This window comes from Cyclopterus lumpus, chromosome 4 (genome assembly GCF_009769545.1).
Source record: "Cyclopterus lumpus isolate fCycLum1 chromosome 4, fCycLum1.pri, whole genome shotgun sequence".
NCBI classification, from domain to species: domain Eukaryota; kingdom Metazoa; phylum Chordata; class Actinopteri; order Perciformes; family Cyclopteridae; genus Cyclopterus; species Cyclopterus lumpus.
In genome coordinates, this window is record NC_046969.1 from 14294687 (window position 1) to 14311207 (window position 16521).

The following is a 16521-nucleotide window of genomic DNA, read 5'->3' on the forward strand; positions in this document are numbered from 1 at the left end:
TCGAGGCAAAGTTACAACAAAAAAATCGCTGTTTAATAAACTGGAACAAACAAACAGAAAAATCAACATGAGCAAATAAACTAAACTGGGCAAATAGCGAAAAAGCAAAGTAACATGACCTGGTAACTGGCGAATTGCATAGAAAGGGCTGGTTCTCTGGCACAAAAGACAAGACGAACTGGCACAGGACAAAGGGAGACAGACAATATATACACAGGGTAAGGGCACAGGTGGAAACAATCAGGAGCGAGGCAGACAATCAGACCAGAGGAGAAACACACAGGGGAAGGAACAAGTTGCCTGAAACAAGAGGAGAGTTGACTTTCAAAATAAAACAGGAAATCACGAGACAACATGGACACAAGACACGAAACTGATTAACTTAACATGACAGTTTCCTGGACATGACATTTTTAACATTACACAGCCAGCTAAGTGTGTTGTTCTTCTTCTTCCAAAAAGACAAAAAAGGAACACAATTACTTGTAAAATGTATTTTAAATTATCTCAGAGGTCGAGCAATACACAAAGCTACAGTTATAGTGTATTTATTTTCTATACAAGCAGTTTGACAAACAATGCAATGGGGACCTGTTTGGTATTCTCAGCAAGAGGTTTGTATGTGTGAGTCTCTCTCTCTTCACTCTATTTTCTGTTTTTGTCCCTCGGTTTTAAATAGTTTTATTTTTAGCTGGTTTGTTTGTGAGCCAGACAGCTTGTTTCTGTTTCCCGTCAGTTGCAATAGGAAACCTGCTGTCTTTGAATCCTGTTTGAGTGAATGCTACTTAGTGGTGGGGTCAAGTAAACATACGTATCCAGATGGATAATAATATAGTCCTTTAAAGCTTTTAGTTTCAGTTGTGTATCTCTCTCTGTCTTACGTTGTGTTTGGCATATATCAATAACCAGTGTGTAGCGAGTCATTTTCGTAGACGTCTGAAAGAAAAAAGAAAAAGAAAAAAGTTGAATATTTCAGATTAGGATAGAATAGGATATTACTTTACTCATCCCCAGGGGGACATTTAGTGAAGCAGCAGCAACCAGAAAGTTACAGTAACACTGTCTGCGTGGCATTTAATCCAGAACATGAAGATCCACAGATCACACTCACCGCCTGGATAGTCAACATCGTCGTAAATGTCTCCTTCCCTGCAAAGGAAGACTGACATTAAACTAACTGCAGAAAAATGATTTCTATTGACGTTTTATAGAAATAAAACTCGTTAACTGACTCAAGTCAAAATGCATTTATAGCAATTGCAGATGAAATGTAAAGATATGTAAACATTTTACTTCTACTACTACCACTACTACTAATGGTAGCAGGGCTGCATATGAAACTGATGAATATTCACTTACATTGTAAGAAGAAGAGATCTGGACACATAACCATCTGTGAGAGGTAAGAACAACAGACTTTGTGTAAAACAGTCGCATTGTACTAAAATACAGTTGTTACTGAATTGGTGATTCCATGATGTTCCCTCTATCAGGTAAAAGTTTTCCCTTATTCAGTTAAATATCTCAATTTCTACTAAATTGACTGGCACAAAACTGGCACATTGTCTGGGGACATGAACTGTCCCATGTGCTCTGTTGACATTTCTTTTCTTTTCATTGAAACATCTCAACAATAATTGGATAACTTCGTGTGAGCTTTTGGTTATGGTTAGATTTGGGTTACACACATTCATGGGCTATGATATGATATTACGTTGTTTTATTTGTTGCTTTGTTTTTGTTTTTGTGGCTAGCACTAAACTGCCTTTGTATAATATGGTGCTCGACAAATACATTTTAATTAGAATATAAAGCCGGTCATTGACACACTGCTCATGTTTCAGCTGCTGCATCTTTAAATGACATGACAGTCCAAGAGGGATGTGAAGTATTTACATACATTTTCCAAACCGGTTGCAACACAGAGCTTTCTTGGTGTTGGTGAGCTGGATGATGTCCACAACTTCTCCTTGAGTCACGTGCAGATCCTTCCCTCCTGGCTTCTTTATGAGACTATTGGGATCCACCATCATGGTATGCAGCACCCTGAGAGGCCCCTCATACTGTGAAACATACGTTACAGTGATCCTCTTTTTTGTCTTAATGGGGGCTTTGTAACATATTAATGTTATGCATCATGTGGAAATCAGGCTTCTCATCATTATCGGTTGTCTGTAGAGTTCCTCAAGGAACCACACTGGGCCCTGTTCTTTTCTATATATACTCGTTACCTTATGGACATATAATTCAGGAACAAATAATAAATAAAATGACTATTTCCTTTTATCGGTATGCTGATGACACATTGTTTTTATCTACCAATAAAACCACATTTCTGGTGTTAAAGTGTAAAAACGTTTTTACCTTAAATCTTTTTTTTAACTCCTTCTCCACTTTGGGATCTATGCTGTAAAAAGATTAGTTACAGTTAATCAGGAAACATATACATGCATTTATCAACAACACATTGGCTCATGAATTGCCGCAGATTATTACATTTAATTAGAGGTAGACATATTCTTGGTTTCTTTCTGTATTGAACAATACCTCATGGAGTCATATCACTTTTCAGATCCACATAAATAAAGCTTTACATTACACAGATACTGCACTGAGCTGTCAATATCTCAGTCTCTCATTTCCTGTTCCCTTTCAGTGGACCACATGTGAACAGATACCTGATGTCAGGCGGTGGTGGGGGGAAATCCTCAGTGATGGGTTCAACATCATCATAGTCATCTGAGGACAAAAATAAAGCACATTCAAACTAAAAACTAAACTGTGTTTTCTTCTTGTAAATGAATACATGTCTAAATTAACATTATTTGTTATTAGCAAGTTATTGACACTTAATAAAGTTAGCAAGCCACACATTATTTCATGGAAATGTTCAAGGGATCAAGTTTGTCATCTCTCTCTTTCTTCAAATTGTCAAATATTCTATTGAGTTTCTGCAAACTGTACATAGTGTGTAAAACGCTTTTGATTGTCGTTGAAGCTGTTAATTGTGAACAGTATTTGAATAAGAGCAGACTTTTAAAGATTGTTCACCAATGGCTAGTGGTGTATATACTCATGAATCCCTATTAAATATGAAATGTTTTATTAAAAGAACACAACGAATTAAAACAAAGTTGGTCTTTATACATATTGTTTCTGTTGAGCAATGATTAAGTTAAATACAAACTTTGAGAATTCACCATTAATCTTCACCAGCCAATAATGTTTATGTGTGTTGTGTTGTCACTTACCATCATATTGAAGCATGCTGCAGATTAGAGGAAACATGACATGTTAGTTGGAACAGACGTGGGTGAAACTTGAGAAAACATTGCCACCAAACAATATGACGCACTGCTAGAGTAGAAATGACTTTAAACCGTTGGAAAAAGTTGTCGATAGAATATTTAAAAAAGTGAAATAGGATTAACATGATCTACTGTACCTGTCGCTGCTGTGGGACTTGACATTTAACATCAGTGTGGGATCTGGCGATGGTGGAGGCAACTGTGATGCGGCTATGTTTTTGGACTGAAGCAATTTGCGCTTCACTGCTTCGTAATCGACATCCACACACGTGTTACTGATGTATCCATCTGCAAGGTAACACAACATCAGAAGTATGTAATGTGGCTGTATGACAATAATTCAGTGTTCGAGTCAACAGAGAACCTTTGACTGCAAAAAGTGATAATCAATATCCCCACTGGGCGACTGTACTAAAAAAACACAAAAAGTCATTTTTGTGTTTGATATATCGGCACTCTTTAAAAAAAATGTTGTATCTCCATCTACTAGAACCAGACATCGCTGTTGGCGGAATAGTTCAGGTACAATGGCAAAACATACTTTTCACAGCCTCACTTTCTCAGTAGAGAAAATGTTACTCTGCTTTGGTTTATGGCATCCTTCACTGTCTTGACCATGCCCATCATTTTCTGATATTGCCCTCTATCATTGCTTGCATAATAAATATTGATTACTAGAAAGGTTAATCAAACACTAGAGCAAGTATGCAATGTGAAAGTGATTGAGAGGTTGTAAAAGATTAGGCCACCAGGATGTTTTGGTTTCACAGATAGTTGTGTATCATCTGCATCACATATGTTATATTTGTATATACATAATGAAGATAGAGAAGGAATGCAGAGGCAAACATGTCTTCAAAACTGAAGTTCTAAACTCAAATTCTTCCTCAAAAATACAAGAGCACATCCACACACAATTGCAGAAAGTACTACACTACCAAGGCATATTCCCAAAAAGATTAAATAAAATCTTGATATGCCAAATTGTTACACCAAAGCCAAATGTATAACAATTGTAAGATTTCCGTTAAAATGTTTTTGATTTCAAGTATGTCCGGTATTCTTTAAATACGCAAATTGAAAATGTGTATCAAAATAGGTGGGTGGAAACTAAATGGAGATATCAATATCTCAATTTAAACAACAGAAATATTTTTTTTAGATAGATAACGTTGTGTTTTCTAGCCTTCACATCTGGATGGAGGTGATTGCTATGCCTAACTTAGAGGCCTCACTTTATGGAAATAATGAGTGGTTCAGACTAGAACGTTTTCTATACATGCTCGATAGAATGTTCAAGTGAAACTCACAGTTTCCATTCAAAGAGCGAGCCAACCATTTGCCTCCGGGGTTATTCTTAACTCGGAGGATCTCCACGCTCGCTCCTTGTTGCACGCTGAGGTCCAGCTTTCCTCCTCCATGCCAGTCATGCCGGACTCGGGCTGTATGAAGGACCTCCACCTCCCCTTGCAACTACAGATGTACATAGAAAAGGCTGTGAGAGGTTGACAGTCAACAGAAACTAATTTGTATGTGGATGAAGTATGTATTTAAATGACCTGAATGCTTGATATATCAATGCTAGATTAAAAAAAATATTTTAATTTTAAAATAATTTGCTGTATCCATATCAACAAAAACTGTATCCATGTCAACAAATTTTAAAAAATCCATTTGATCTACTGAAGTTGGACTTGAGTGTTTCATGCAAGACAAATGTAGTAAGTACCTGAAAGTTCTTCCTCAATTCATTTTCTAGTTTCTGACGTTCTATCTGATTTTTCTTCTCCTGCGCCTGTTGACTCTTTGCTTCTTTTTTGTTTTGCTTCTCAGTATTTAATTGGTTTAGATCCACCTGATCCCTGTAAAAGAACAATTCAAATGAGCAATGACTGAGAAACTGGCAGGGCCGTTCTACAGGCCAAAAATGCATTCACATTTAGATTTTCACAGATTACTTTGACTCTCTGGAAACAAAAGAACAAAAACAAAACATGATTCAGGCCGGAGCACTACTCAGTAAACTGTTTACCAGCTGCACTATCTTACAAACTTAACTTTATTAGTTTGTAAAAAAAAGTTATCTTGAACAGGAAATATGTTGAATCACAGAAACAACTTAATACAAAAATATCATATGGCACACTTGTGGCCATTCTAATGTGTCTTCCAAAAGCACCCTGCACTACATCACAATGCAATTTCTTTCTTTGTGTCTTCATGTGTAAAGATTTTTGGGTAATGGTGCAGCAGTGGTTGTTGCAATAGTAGCTGCTTTGTTAGGTGCAAAAATAACGGAAGCAGAAATGAAACATTGTCTTGCTTCATGTCAGCAGCTGCAGCCACCATCTACTTTTAGCCATGGAGCGATGAACAAATGCATTGATTTATTGGTAAAGGTAGAAAGTTTATACTTACTCATCAATAAACTCATAAACGTCATCATCGTCCTGCAACAGAAAAGGCTTTATTTGCACCTTTAAAGTTATTAGACTAAAGGGGAACATCATGTGTATGTTGTAAGAACAATGACACAATAAATGAAGCAGCATTGTCATTTGCTTCACCAATATAAAAGGAATATTCAAGCAATACAAGTGTAAGCTGAAATTTTCTTGGAAACTTCATTCTAATTTTAGTCTCTTCAAAGTTAAAAGTTCTGTTTCAGTTTTTTGTGCTTACCCCGTCCATACAATGTGAACTGTTGTCGCTCCAGGACTCTGTGAAGTCACACAATACAAAGACATTAAAGGCTTGTCTTCCATTTGAAAGAGTGGCACATCCTCTTAATAGCAAAACAAGTTATTATGAGTAAAAACCCTTTACTTAATTCCTTAAAAGGAGGAACAAAAGCTTCAACAACAAAATGAGCCATGCACCAATAAACAAGCTGCAATTGTTACCGTTCTTGTCAAAGCTTGCAATGTCATCGTAGCAGTCCTGGTTATCGTCAATGTCCCTGCAATCAACAAACCTGTTCATTATTAGGCAATTGTTTGCGTTATCTTAGAGCACTTGACATCTGGACGGTGCACAGGTTTAGAAAGATGTACTCAGGTATTCCTAATTCTTTTTTTTATGTTCAAACTCTAAATGTGAGTCTCTGATATGATATGATCCTAAAAAGTGCATTGCATTTTTTTTTTTGGCTCAAGATTGTTGCTGATAAAAACTGTAATGGAAATAAGAATGTGTCATACTGTGTACCCTAAATATGGTAGAAAATGACATTAAATCCCAAACTACAATATTTTTTCTGTATGTACATCCCTGAAGCATCAATGAACTAGTTAAATATTCACATGGAGGCCATTTGGTGCGGCAGCCCTCTGGGTTTGTTGGATCGTTGTGGCGGTTTTGGAGGACTGACGACTGTGGCTAAAGACGTCTGTCTGGCTTCTGAGCCCGGGGAACCCGCTTGGAGAAACAAAGATAATGTGCAAAGAAATACACGGCAGACAACCGTCAATCAACAGTCACATGTTCACATTAGAATGGATGGATTTAAATTTAAATTTCCATCAAGTGCCAGCAAAGTCAACTCAAGTTCCTTTGCCACAGACCAAGGCCTTTTTACTTTTCTGTTAAGAACTTGTTTTGTTCTGTCAGCGAACAGGCCCGGGGAGACTCACCGTCACTCTTTCTTGGAGCAGGAAGGGTCGGTCCTCGGTTGAACCTCAGAAAATGCTCCAGGTTGACATTGGGAGGCCGTTTGGGCTTCAAGGGCATGGATCCTTCAGGTGGCAGTGGCCTCCTCAGCGGGGTCACATCCACTGCACTCCTCTGTCGGAGCGGTAGAGGTGTGGAGGTGGGAGCTGGAGCCAGGGCTGATTTGGTGCCTGGAGGCCTCTGGTGCCTCAGCATCATGTTCTGTAGCATCTCCCCCTTCAGCTTGACCTTACCGGGGTCGGCTGGCTGGATGGATGCTCTGATTCCAGGACTGGGAGTCGGTCGAGGGAAGGAAGCAGGTCTGGAGTGGATGGAGGCTGCCATCGGTTCTAATCTCGGGGACCTGACCAGGCCTGGACTGGCCGTCGGAGGATGAGGAGGAACCGTAGGAGTCAGTCTGTGATGAGCTAGATCGTTCTCTGTCAGGGGCATTATCAGTCTCCCGAACCCAGGTCTTGGTGATTTTGGGGAGCCGCTGTCTCGGCTGCTGGTGTCCGAGGTGCCGGCCTTGCTGTTGAACCTGGCCCTCAGAGCCTTCACGTCAACGCTCTCCCCCTGACAACAACACAGGAGCACAAACTCAACTGCAGCTGCTCCGTTTCTAAAGCAGGAAGTTAGTTAGCAGCATGTATGCAGCAAGGCATGCTCCTCAAACACTCTCTCACACACACACAAACACACACACACACACACACACACACACACACACACACACAGCTTGTCAATGCTCTCTTTACAAGGTGAAAACACACCCTGCAACAACACAGTTTCCTGGTTGTTATTTGCAGAAGACACTTTCATCAGTGCAGTCTGAACAGAAAGATATTGATGGCTCAAGAAGTAACCATAAATACTGTTAGAGATTGTGATCATTATTAACAATCACTAATGATACATAACGATTGATGTTTATTGTTTCTTTTATTTAGACTTTTCATAGAATAGTGGTGAACCAAAGTAACCATTACGATAGGTGTTTTTCTTTGGAGGTTCGAGAGTGAAGGTTTTCTCTTGTTGCATCGTTTGTATTTTGGTCTTTTAGTGTCACAATGACAATAACATGCAAAAGTAAAAGCTCATAAAAACAGTCACATGGCTTACATGTGTATGTTAGTCTTTATAGGAGGGAATTTGGCATTTTGCCATGTTAGATATGTAGTTATCAATGCTATGATTCTATGTTTTATTTTGTGTTTATTTATTTTTATGTTTGACCACTCTCAAAAATTCTTTTTATATTATATGATACAGTGAAGCACCTTATAACTGGTTTTAATGGGACTACAGAAGTAAACTTGACTAACATACTTACAAACTATCTTAGAGACATTCATTTGGATCATGAACTCTCTGCTTTCTGCTAGTGTTTAGAAACTAATTTCAGACTCTTTATTCTCATCAGATGTCATTTCCTGTATCGTTCCTCGTGCTCACACTGAGCTAAGTTGAACTCTGTATGGATTTCCTTTTTTAACTCAGTGACAACTTTATTAGGTACACTTGTAAAATCGAATGCATTCCAATAAGAAAGCTCAGGCGTGAATTCTTTACAAAGATAATAATTATCTGTTAGGATTAACACCTTCAGTGATATATTTAACTTTATGCTTATTATTGAGGTTGTAGTTTGCAGTGGTGTTGAACTGTTTAATATTGAGGTGTTTTTTTGTGACATGCATTTACAAACTCACTACAAACTATGACCTCAATAATAAACATATTGTATAATTAACAGCTCTTTGACAGTGTCAACAATTACAAAAAATGTAGTACCTAATAAAGCAGCCAAAGAGTGTACATTTTTCACTTTTGAATTTTTCTTTTTACGTAGATGAAATTCAAAGCAGACAGAAAATCACGTGTCTCATCTTTTAAGAACTGAAGTTCTTTTTAGACGTTATTTTGGGTTTGAATGTTGTCATTCTCACAAACACAAATGACCTGAAATAAAAGAAGTGCTCGGAGCAGCTTAAAATAGAGCATCAATATCATTGGTTGAGTTTAACTTCTATAGGCAGAAATTAGTTTAATTAGAGCAGGTTGTCTGACTCAAAAATATGATCAACCAAGAGGGAAAAGTTATGGAAATGAGAAGACATTTTGTGATGAATTAATGTCTCATTCTATGTTCTGTTGACATAATAAAAACAGGATGACTGAAGGAATTCCACCATCTATTGCCTGAACACCGAAAGCTCCAACACAGCCAAACAGACAGCGCAACGAGGAGCAGGAAGTGCTCACAACCACACACCTCTGTACCTCAGCATTCTGCTCTGGTTACCATGGCAATACCCTGAGCTGTCACTCCTACACGAATAAGCTGCAAAAGCTCTGGCAGTCGTCTCTTTTGATACGAGGAACAACGTTTCTCTTTACACCACAAAACACACACACGACACAGACAGGTTCACTTTCAGTTAGCGTCTGCAGAAGTGCAGTGCATGTGCGTGTGTGTGTGTGTGTGTGTGTGTGTGTGTGTATACGGGTGTGAGTTGGCATTGACACATTATCGCAGATGTTTTGAAATGGTGTTGCCACAGATTGCAGCTGTGCAGGTGTGCTGCAGAGAAAACAAGATAACGCTGAGAAAAAACATTTTATTAACAACTAGGCGACAAATTGAAGAGAAAGTCAGGTCAAATTAGATAGGACTTAAAGTTATAACTCATATTGTAGTTTTGTATATTTAATAAAATATCAATGAACTCTTTTGATGTCTTCTGTTGACCTACATGTTTAGATTTGTCTTATTATCAGCTCGTCAGCCATAAAACATTTTTAATTGCACTGACCTGTACGAAAGGTGGGTACACAGATACAATTTGATTACATATATTGAGGTAATACTAGTCGTTCTCACATATTAGGTTCCAGACAGTCTCTGCTATAGAAAGTATTCATTTTTTAAAAAATTTAGAAGAAGTTACAATAGGTAGTCTGGTTCCTGTGGAGTTGTGATGATCTTCAGTCTTTCTACACCTTGATTTGATTTAAAGACAATAACCTTTTCGATATTTAAAAAGTCTTAAAATGCAATAAACGTGCTTTTAAGAATAAGATAGGAAGATAGAGAAGTAAAGCAGCACTGACCACACTGTGAATCATTAACCACGGATAGCAGTGTGAAATAGAGCTTCCTTTCATCAATGGCAGGACAAACATTCATTTTTTTCTAAATCCAACTTCCCCTCCCGTTGTGAAAATGATGTAATTACTGTCGAAAAACAACAGTAGCCAGTCGATCAGATCATTAATTTGCAAGATTGTAGAGCAGGTTAAAAGTTTTAAAGGTTATTTAATGAGTATTTAGTTATTTGACAGAATGAAAATGATGTTGAACCCCAGAGAAACAATACAATCTGTTGATGTTTTTTCTACAGTTGTCAGGTTATTTAGACGCATTGAGGAGGAAATTACCAGAATCGCCAGTGTGAAATGTGCTGTGGAGGAGTTGTGAAACACTCCATTGACATACTGTATATAATAAAAACAACAACATAAGTTTCTAAATAACATAGTAAAAAAAACATTTCTTACCATATTTTGTCTTTAGTGATGGTTTAATGATGGATAAAGTGCTCCATGTCAAGCAGTGATCCAGGCTGATGCTACTGTACAGACCTGTGTTACAAACGTACTGCAAATGAGGAAATGCTCTGCAGTTCAGTGTTGGCAATGGGGTGACGGACAGCGCCACACCATCGACAGTAGAGAAACATTAACATGCCGTCGGACAATTTGTTTAATTTTTTCTTAAAAGGTCAGGTTTTTCCTTCCGCGAATGAAAATGTGCAGAAGGCACTAAAGCAATGTTGTCTGTTTGTTTGTCTTTCTGTCAGACATTTCCCTCTTCGATTAAAAAAAATAAAAAGGTTGAGAGAAAGAAGTAAAACAGAATTACAGCATTTTTGGTAGCTTACTTGTACGTCCTGTATTTTATTCTGCATGTGCAGTTTACATTAGGAGCAAAGACATATTTTTTTAAAGACAAATTCTAATTTGATATGGAAAAAGGAAAGTAACAAGTAGAAACCAATTAAAGATTTTTTAAAATTAATTTAAAGTACCAGATAAACAGATATAAGCTGGTGAAATGAAACATGATTACCATCAATTGCTTTGCTATTGTGATTATTAATTGACAATTATTTTTATGAGATTTAAACAGACATGAAACATTATACTGTAACTCTGACCGACATGTTTGATTGTTTTAATCTTACAGTTTTCTTCAATAGCAACACAAAGATGTGATTTTATGTGCAAAAAAAGAGACAATGAATGTCCAGAAATTGATTGAAATTAAATTAGTTTGCTTCTCATCACAAAAGGGGATTACGGTCCAAGGTAGAGGATAGTGACAGCAGTGGTTCAGTTGCTCCAGTTGCAATAGAAGGAGTTTAAAGGGGTGTGGGTCCCGTTGACAGCTGTGGGTGAAGCAGATGTGCCTTCTCCCATCATCATCTGGCCGCCTGCAGGGGGCGCTGCAAGGCCTGCTGGTGCCCATGCTGCCATACCACTCTGAATTGTGGGCCAGGGCACTGCAGCTGGACCTGCCCACTGATTCCCCAGAAATCCCTGCTGGCCCCAGGGCATGGTGGTGGGAGAGTATGGGGGAGAGGAGTACTGAGAGCCCCCTGCTGGCTGTGTAGGGAACATAGAGAGAATCTGAGAGGTCGAGAGTGTTGGCTGTGGAGACTCTGAGAGACAGGAAGATAAATCAAAAAATTAAATATTGTCTTGGCATTTTGACCTATTGATATGCAGAAACAATTAGTTGCAGCATAACTTGTGAACTTGTAATTTTTTTTGTTTGTGTACCTATCAAACATACAGTGTTTTAATTAGAAAGATTGAGAGAGACTGATCTGAGGCAAAATATTTAACCTTCAGAGTCATGCTAGCTGTTACCCCCGGGTTCACAGTCTTTATGCAAAGCTAAGTTAATCAAGCTTGGGCTTCATATTAATGAACACATGGTATTGATCTTTTTAGATTTACCTCACTTAATGAAATCCAATTTCCCAAAATGCAAGACACTGTATATCAACACAAATGCCAAACCTTTTTTCCAGTTCTTCAACTTTTCTGTTTTAAATCATACAAATTGAATATCTTTGGGTTTTGGACTGTTGGTGGGACAATCATTTAAAAGAGACACCTTGGGATCTGATGGATCTTTTTTTAAGTGCATTTTTTTATATTTAGTGACATATTTTACATTTGAATTTTCTCAGGTGTGGTGTGTGGGATTTGGCGGCGTCTAGCGGTGAGGTTTCAGATTGCAACCAAATTAAACTTTTCCCGTCAGTGTTTAGTTTGTCCATTCCTGGCTTCTGTAGAAACACTGTTCACATCTTAATTATAAGAAAATGTACAGATAATTAAAAAAAATTATTAGTTGTAACCTAAGTTTATATTCTATGTTTTCTGTTGTAGTTGGTAGTAAAACCACTTTGATTATGTCTAAATTCATTTTTTGTGTTGGTTGTCTTTTTTTTCTTTTGTGAAGCACATTCTGCTCTTGAGAAGTGCTGGATAAACTTACTAACGTTTTTAAAGTCAGGTAAAGTTTATTGTCATAAGTAATAATAAAGGACCACAAAGAGACAGGATGTGAACCTGGGCCTCTGATGTTGAAGGCGTACATTAGAGTGCACCACCACACACATGCACTGCCGACGACTCACACACTCATTCTGAAGACACTCATTCAATACAAATCTAACACATATAATAGTGATAGTATAACATAGTATAAAAGTGTGTGTGTGTGTGTGCGTGTTAATGTATTGCTAGTGTGTCAACACACACACACACACACACACACACACAGCAATCATTGAGATCTGGAGGAAGGAAGTGGTCAGTGTGTGTCTGATAGTCCTGTAGTTTATGGTAGTTTATGGCAGAACAGCCTGATGTTTATGATGATTTGCATGATGCGATATCAAACTGGTCAACTCTGAGTTAGGTCTCTGTATGAATCCTCCCTCTGATGTGACGGCAAAGAGGACTGAACCACAACATCTTTTGTGCCTTTGTGTATGTCCACTGCAAACTTGTGCTGCAACAATTAGTCGACTAATCGATCAGCCAATCGATCAAATTTGAAAATCAATTAATCGTGAAAGTAATTCTTTATTCAAAAAATCAGCTTCTTAAATATGTAGATGTCCTGCTTTTCTCTGTATAACATCTAATTAAACTGAATATCTGGGTTTTTGAATGACGAAAAAATACATTTAAGCATTACTTTGAGGAACTGGGATGAACATCTTTTACCATTTTCTGATATTTTATAAATTATACAATTCATCAATTCATCTTGAAAATAATTGGCAGTTTAATCAATAATTAAATGAATCATTAATTGCAGCTCTACAACAAACAAAAACAAGCAAAAGTTTCAGTGATCTCTAAAATGTAACCCCTTTGACCAATGGCTCCATGTTGTGTGTAATGTACTTTGTTTGTATACTGCTGGGACTGTCACGAAAAAATATAGAGTAAATAGGCTTTACATTTTTTAAACTAAGAAAATCATGAAGAAAACTTGGGTGAGACAAAATGAGAAGGAAATGGATTAATTTGCCCTGAATTAGGCATCCTTAAGCACCTTCACCCAGGCTCTGTGCTGCCCCCAACTGGCTGTACACATAACATGTTTCAGTTCATAGATGGTTCAAGGAAAATTATGTTTCGCATGTTACCTTTAATACTTGAATAAAACCTGGACTCATGTTCAAACTTACCTGGCTCACTGGTGCACGAGCTCTGTTTGGGCATCAGAGGCTCCTCCATCTGGATGGAGAAGACTTCCATCAGCTCATTACTAAATGAGGCCTGTGGACACACCGTCTGCATTTGATAACAGTAGAATACGGTATATGTGCTCTTTTAGTCATTGTTAAGAGCAACATGATAACTGACTATACATAAACATATATCATGTTTTACCTGGTTTGATGGTCCTGAAGAAGAATTTGTCCATGGAATGAAGACATCCTCAGAAGCTGGCCCCTGAAAATAAAGCTACACTGAAAAGCTTTGTTTCAACATGTGAGAAAGATAAGAATAACAAAATAGAGATGATCAATTATAAACCTCTGCAAGAGATTGAGGGGCTGTTCAGCATTTAGGAATAAAACAGAGCTTTTTCATTATTTCATTTACCTCAGCTGGAGCGACTGAACTGTCATTCAGTGGCAGTAAGGAATTGGTCTGGAAAAAACATGAACACAGTGTTGATAAAATAAACTAAACAAATACACCAAAGAAACCCCCCCACTTATAGCGATTTCCTCTGACTTGTGTCGGTGGCTCTGCAAGCTCTTGTGGCGTCTCCTGGTCCACAATCTGACAAACCTCCTGAATGTCAACTCGGACTGGTTCTGCCTGATGGACACAGACAAAGACATCACACTGCACCTCAAACACATGCACTGCAGGGTCGGACACAACAAATACAGCACATAAATGACATGTAGGACTGTGTGTCGGCACCAGGTTGGCTGTCTTGATGTAGAAGAGGTCGTAAGTGTCTTGGTGTTGGTAAACGTAGGCCAGAGCTCTGGGGTCAGACGTATCTGTCGTCAAAGAGCTGATCCCGGTCCGGTCATGGTCATGAAGTACAGCCTGAAATTTGATATTTTAGTTTTATTGCAACATATCAAACTGCACCAAAAATCAGCAATAAAACAACTAACAGAAAACTACAATTAATGTGAGAAAAAAAGAGAAATCAAGATGCTTATAACCATGGAATGCAACCAGATTTAATTTTTAGTTTTGTCTGGTTTCTGATATCAAACGGTTTCTCTAGCTGCAATTTTTCTGGATCTTGTTTCAACAATAAATAACCTAAACCTGAAACAAAAGGCGAGAAAATCTATTTGTTGAAATGTAGCTTGTTGAACAGGACAGGTATATTCAGAATTGTTCAGTGCATGCAAAGGTTTGCGATGTTTGTTAACACCACCACCAGAAATTGGACCAACTTCCACATGTGCAGTTCACATGGGAAACACTCCTTCCTCATTTCATTGATCACCCCTCCTCAAATGTTTCACAGATTATTACTGGAAGAAAGAATGCCACACTTTATGCTTTCCGGGAGGAAAATGGAGATCTTAACTTCTCACTGAGGTGGCATCCTTTATTCAGCTTTATACCTGCTGGAAGAAACGTGTTAATTGAATTGGAAAAATAAAAAAAGAATGTCAATGTTATTTGGTGAAGGAAAAAAAAGCATTTCATTTTTCCACTGGAAAACCACAATGGTTGTTGTGGTTGCGCACAAGATTAACGATCAATTCGAGTTTCTACAGGACAACAAAATGAGGAAAGAGAGATTTGGAGCGTAACTCACGCCGGTCCTTTCATCCACCATTTTCAGTCCGCTGGAGGAAACCTTCAACCAGACTCTTTGCTTGTGTTTCCCTTGTCTCCTTGCTGCTGCCTGAAAGCCCTAACAAAGATGGGGTATTACAAAAAAAGAGTTTGAGTGGTTTGAAATAAGAGCAAAGTCAGAAGAGCTAAGGTCAGAGAGTCATAGGTCAGAGCAGACACATTCAAAAGAGAAATAAAATGTGTATATACTACTGCTATTAAAGCAACTTCTGTCGATTTTTTTCGATATTGATTGTTTGATTATAGCTTTTAACTTGTAATGGTAATGCTGAAGTGTTAAAAGTTTTGTGGTCAGTGTCTTTTATGACAAAAGCATATTTCTATGAATCACTGCTTTTCTTCAAAACTGACTCCCCTCCAGTTAAGAAGTGTTCAGCCTCTTTGGTCTGTTTTTTTAAAAGCTGTTGTGTACGACTGGATGTACACTCACTGGATTGCGTAAAGCCCTGTGAGATTAGAGGGCCTGTAAAGTCACTGACGTGTCAGGAGTGACCCACTTCTGCACTGCAGGGATTTCCCCACAACTCCTTTTCCATCCATTTGTTCATTTCCATTTAAGTGACTTAGAAGTTTTCAAGGAGCCTGAAACTAATAGACATTTGAATGTCAAAGTTTCAACAAAGTGATCAAAATTATTTCAAATATACAACACAAAATACTTGTTCTGTTTGCACAGCCCTCCGTTATCTTGATCACAACGTCCACCATTCGACTCCCGGGGAGCCTTTGTTGTATCAAATACGCTGACTTTGGCGACCCCTTCTCTTTTCTTCTAGGTTGACAGTTTGGGGTTTTAGTGAAATTCTCAACAACTATCAGATGGGTTGCTGTGCATTTTTGTACCAAAACTGTCAGTCTCTGGCGGAATTGTGATAACTTTGATAATCCTCTGACTTTTCATCTTCAAGCAACCCGTTCTCACTCCCAACGCATCGCCAATACATATTAGCATGTGTATGTAATGCACACATTAAAAGCGGCATTAAAGTCAGAGCAACTAACGTATTATAGAGAGCGAGTCCACGTAGCAAAGAGGATGGCTCCAACAAACACAGGTCTTTTGTCCAGGAGACTGCTAATCGTGTCTGACTGAGCGGTTTTGTTCCCTAAAGCTAATTTCCTGTGAATT

General features: G+C 38.1%; 1 protein-coding gene across 1 annotated transcript; it reads right to left on the reverse strand.

Moving 5' to 3' along the window:
- Positions 1–11: 11 nt before the first annotated feature.
- Positions 12–10650, reverse strand: si:ch73-40i7.2 (FYN-binding protein 1). Its single transcript, XM_034530769.1, has 16 exons — positions 10518–10650; positions 6941–7532; positions 6611–6725; positions 6212–6267; positions 5991–6028; positions 5727–5758; positions 5038–5170; positions 4619–4781; positions 3446–3596; positions 3252–3268; positions 2679–2739; positions 2365–2407; positions 1901–2063; positions 1360–1393; positions 1112–1149; positions 12–936 (listed from the first exon to the last, which is right to left on the reverse strand). The coding sequence occupies exons 1-16, from the start codon at positions 10518–10520 to the stop codon at positions 899–901; spliced, it is 1677 nt and encodes a 558-aa protein (XP_034386660.1). The 5' UTR covers positions 10521–10650; the 3' UTR covers positions 12–898.
- Between the last annotated feature and the right edge of the window lie 5871 nt (positions 10651–16521).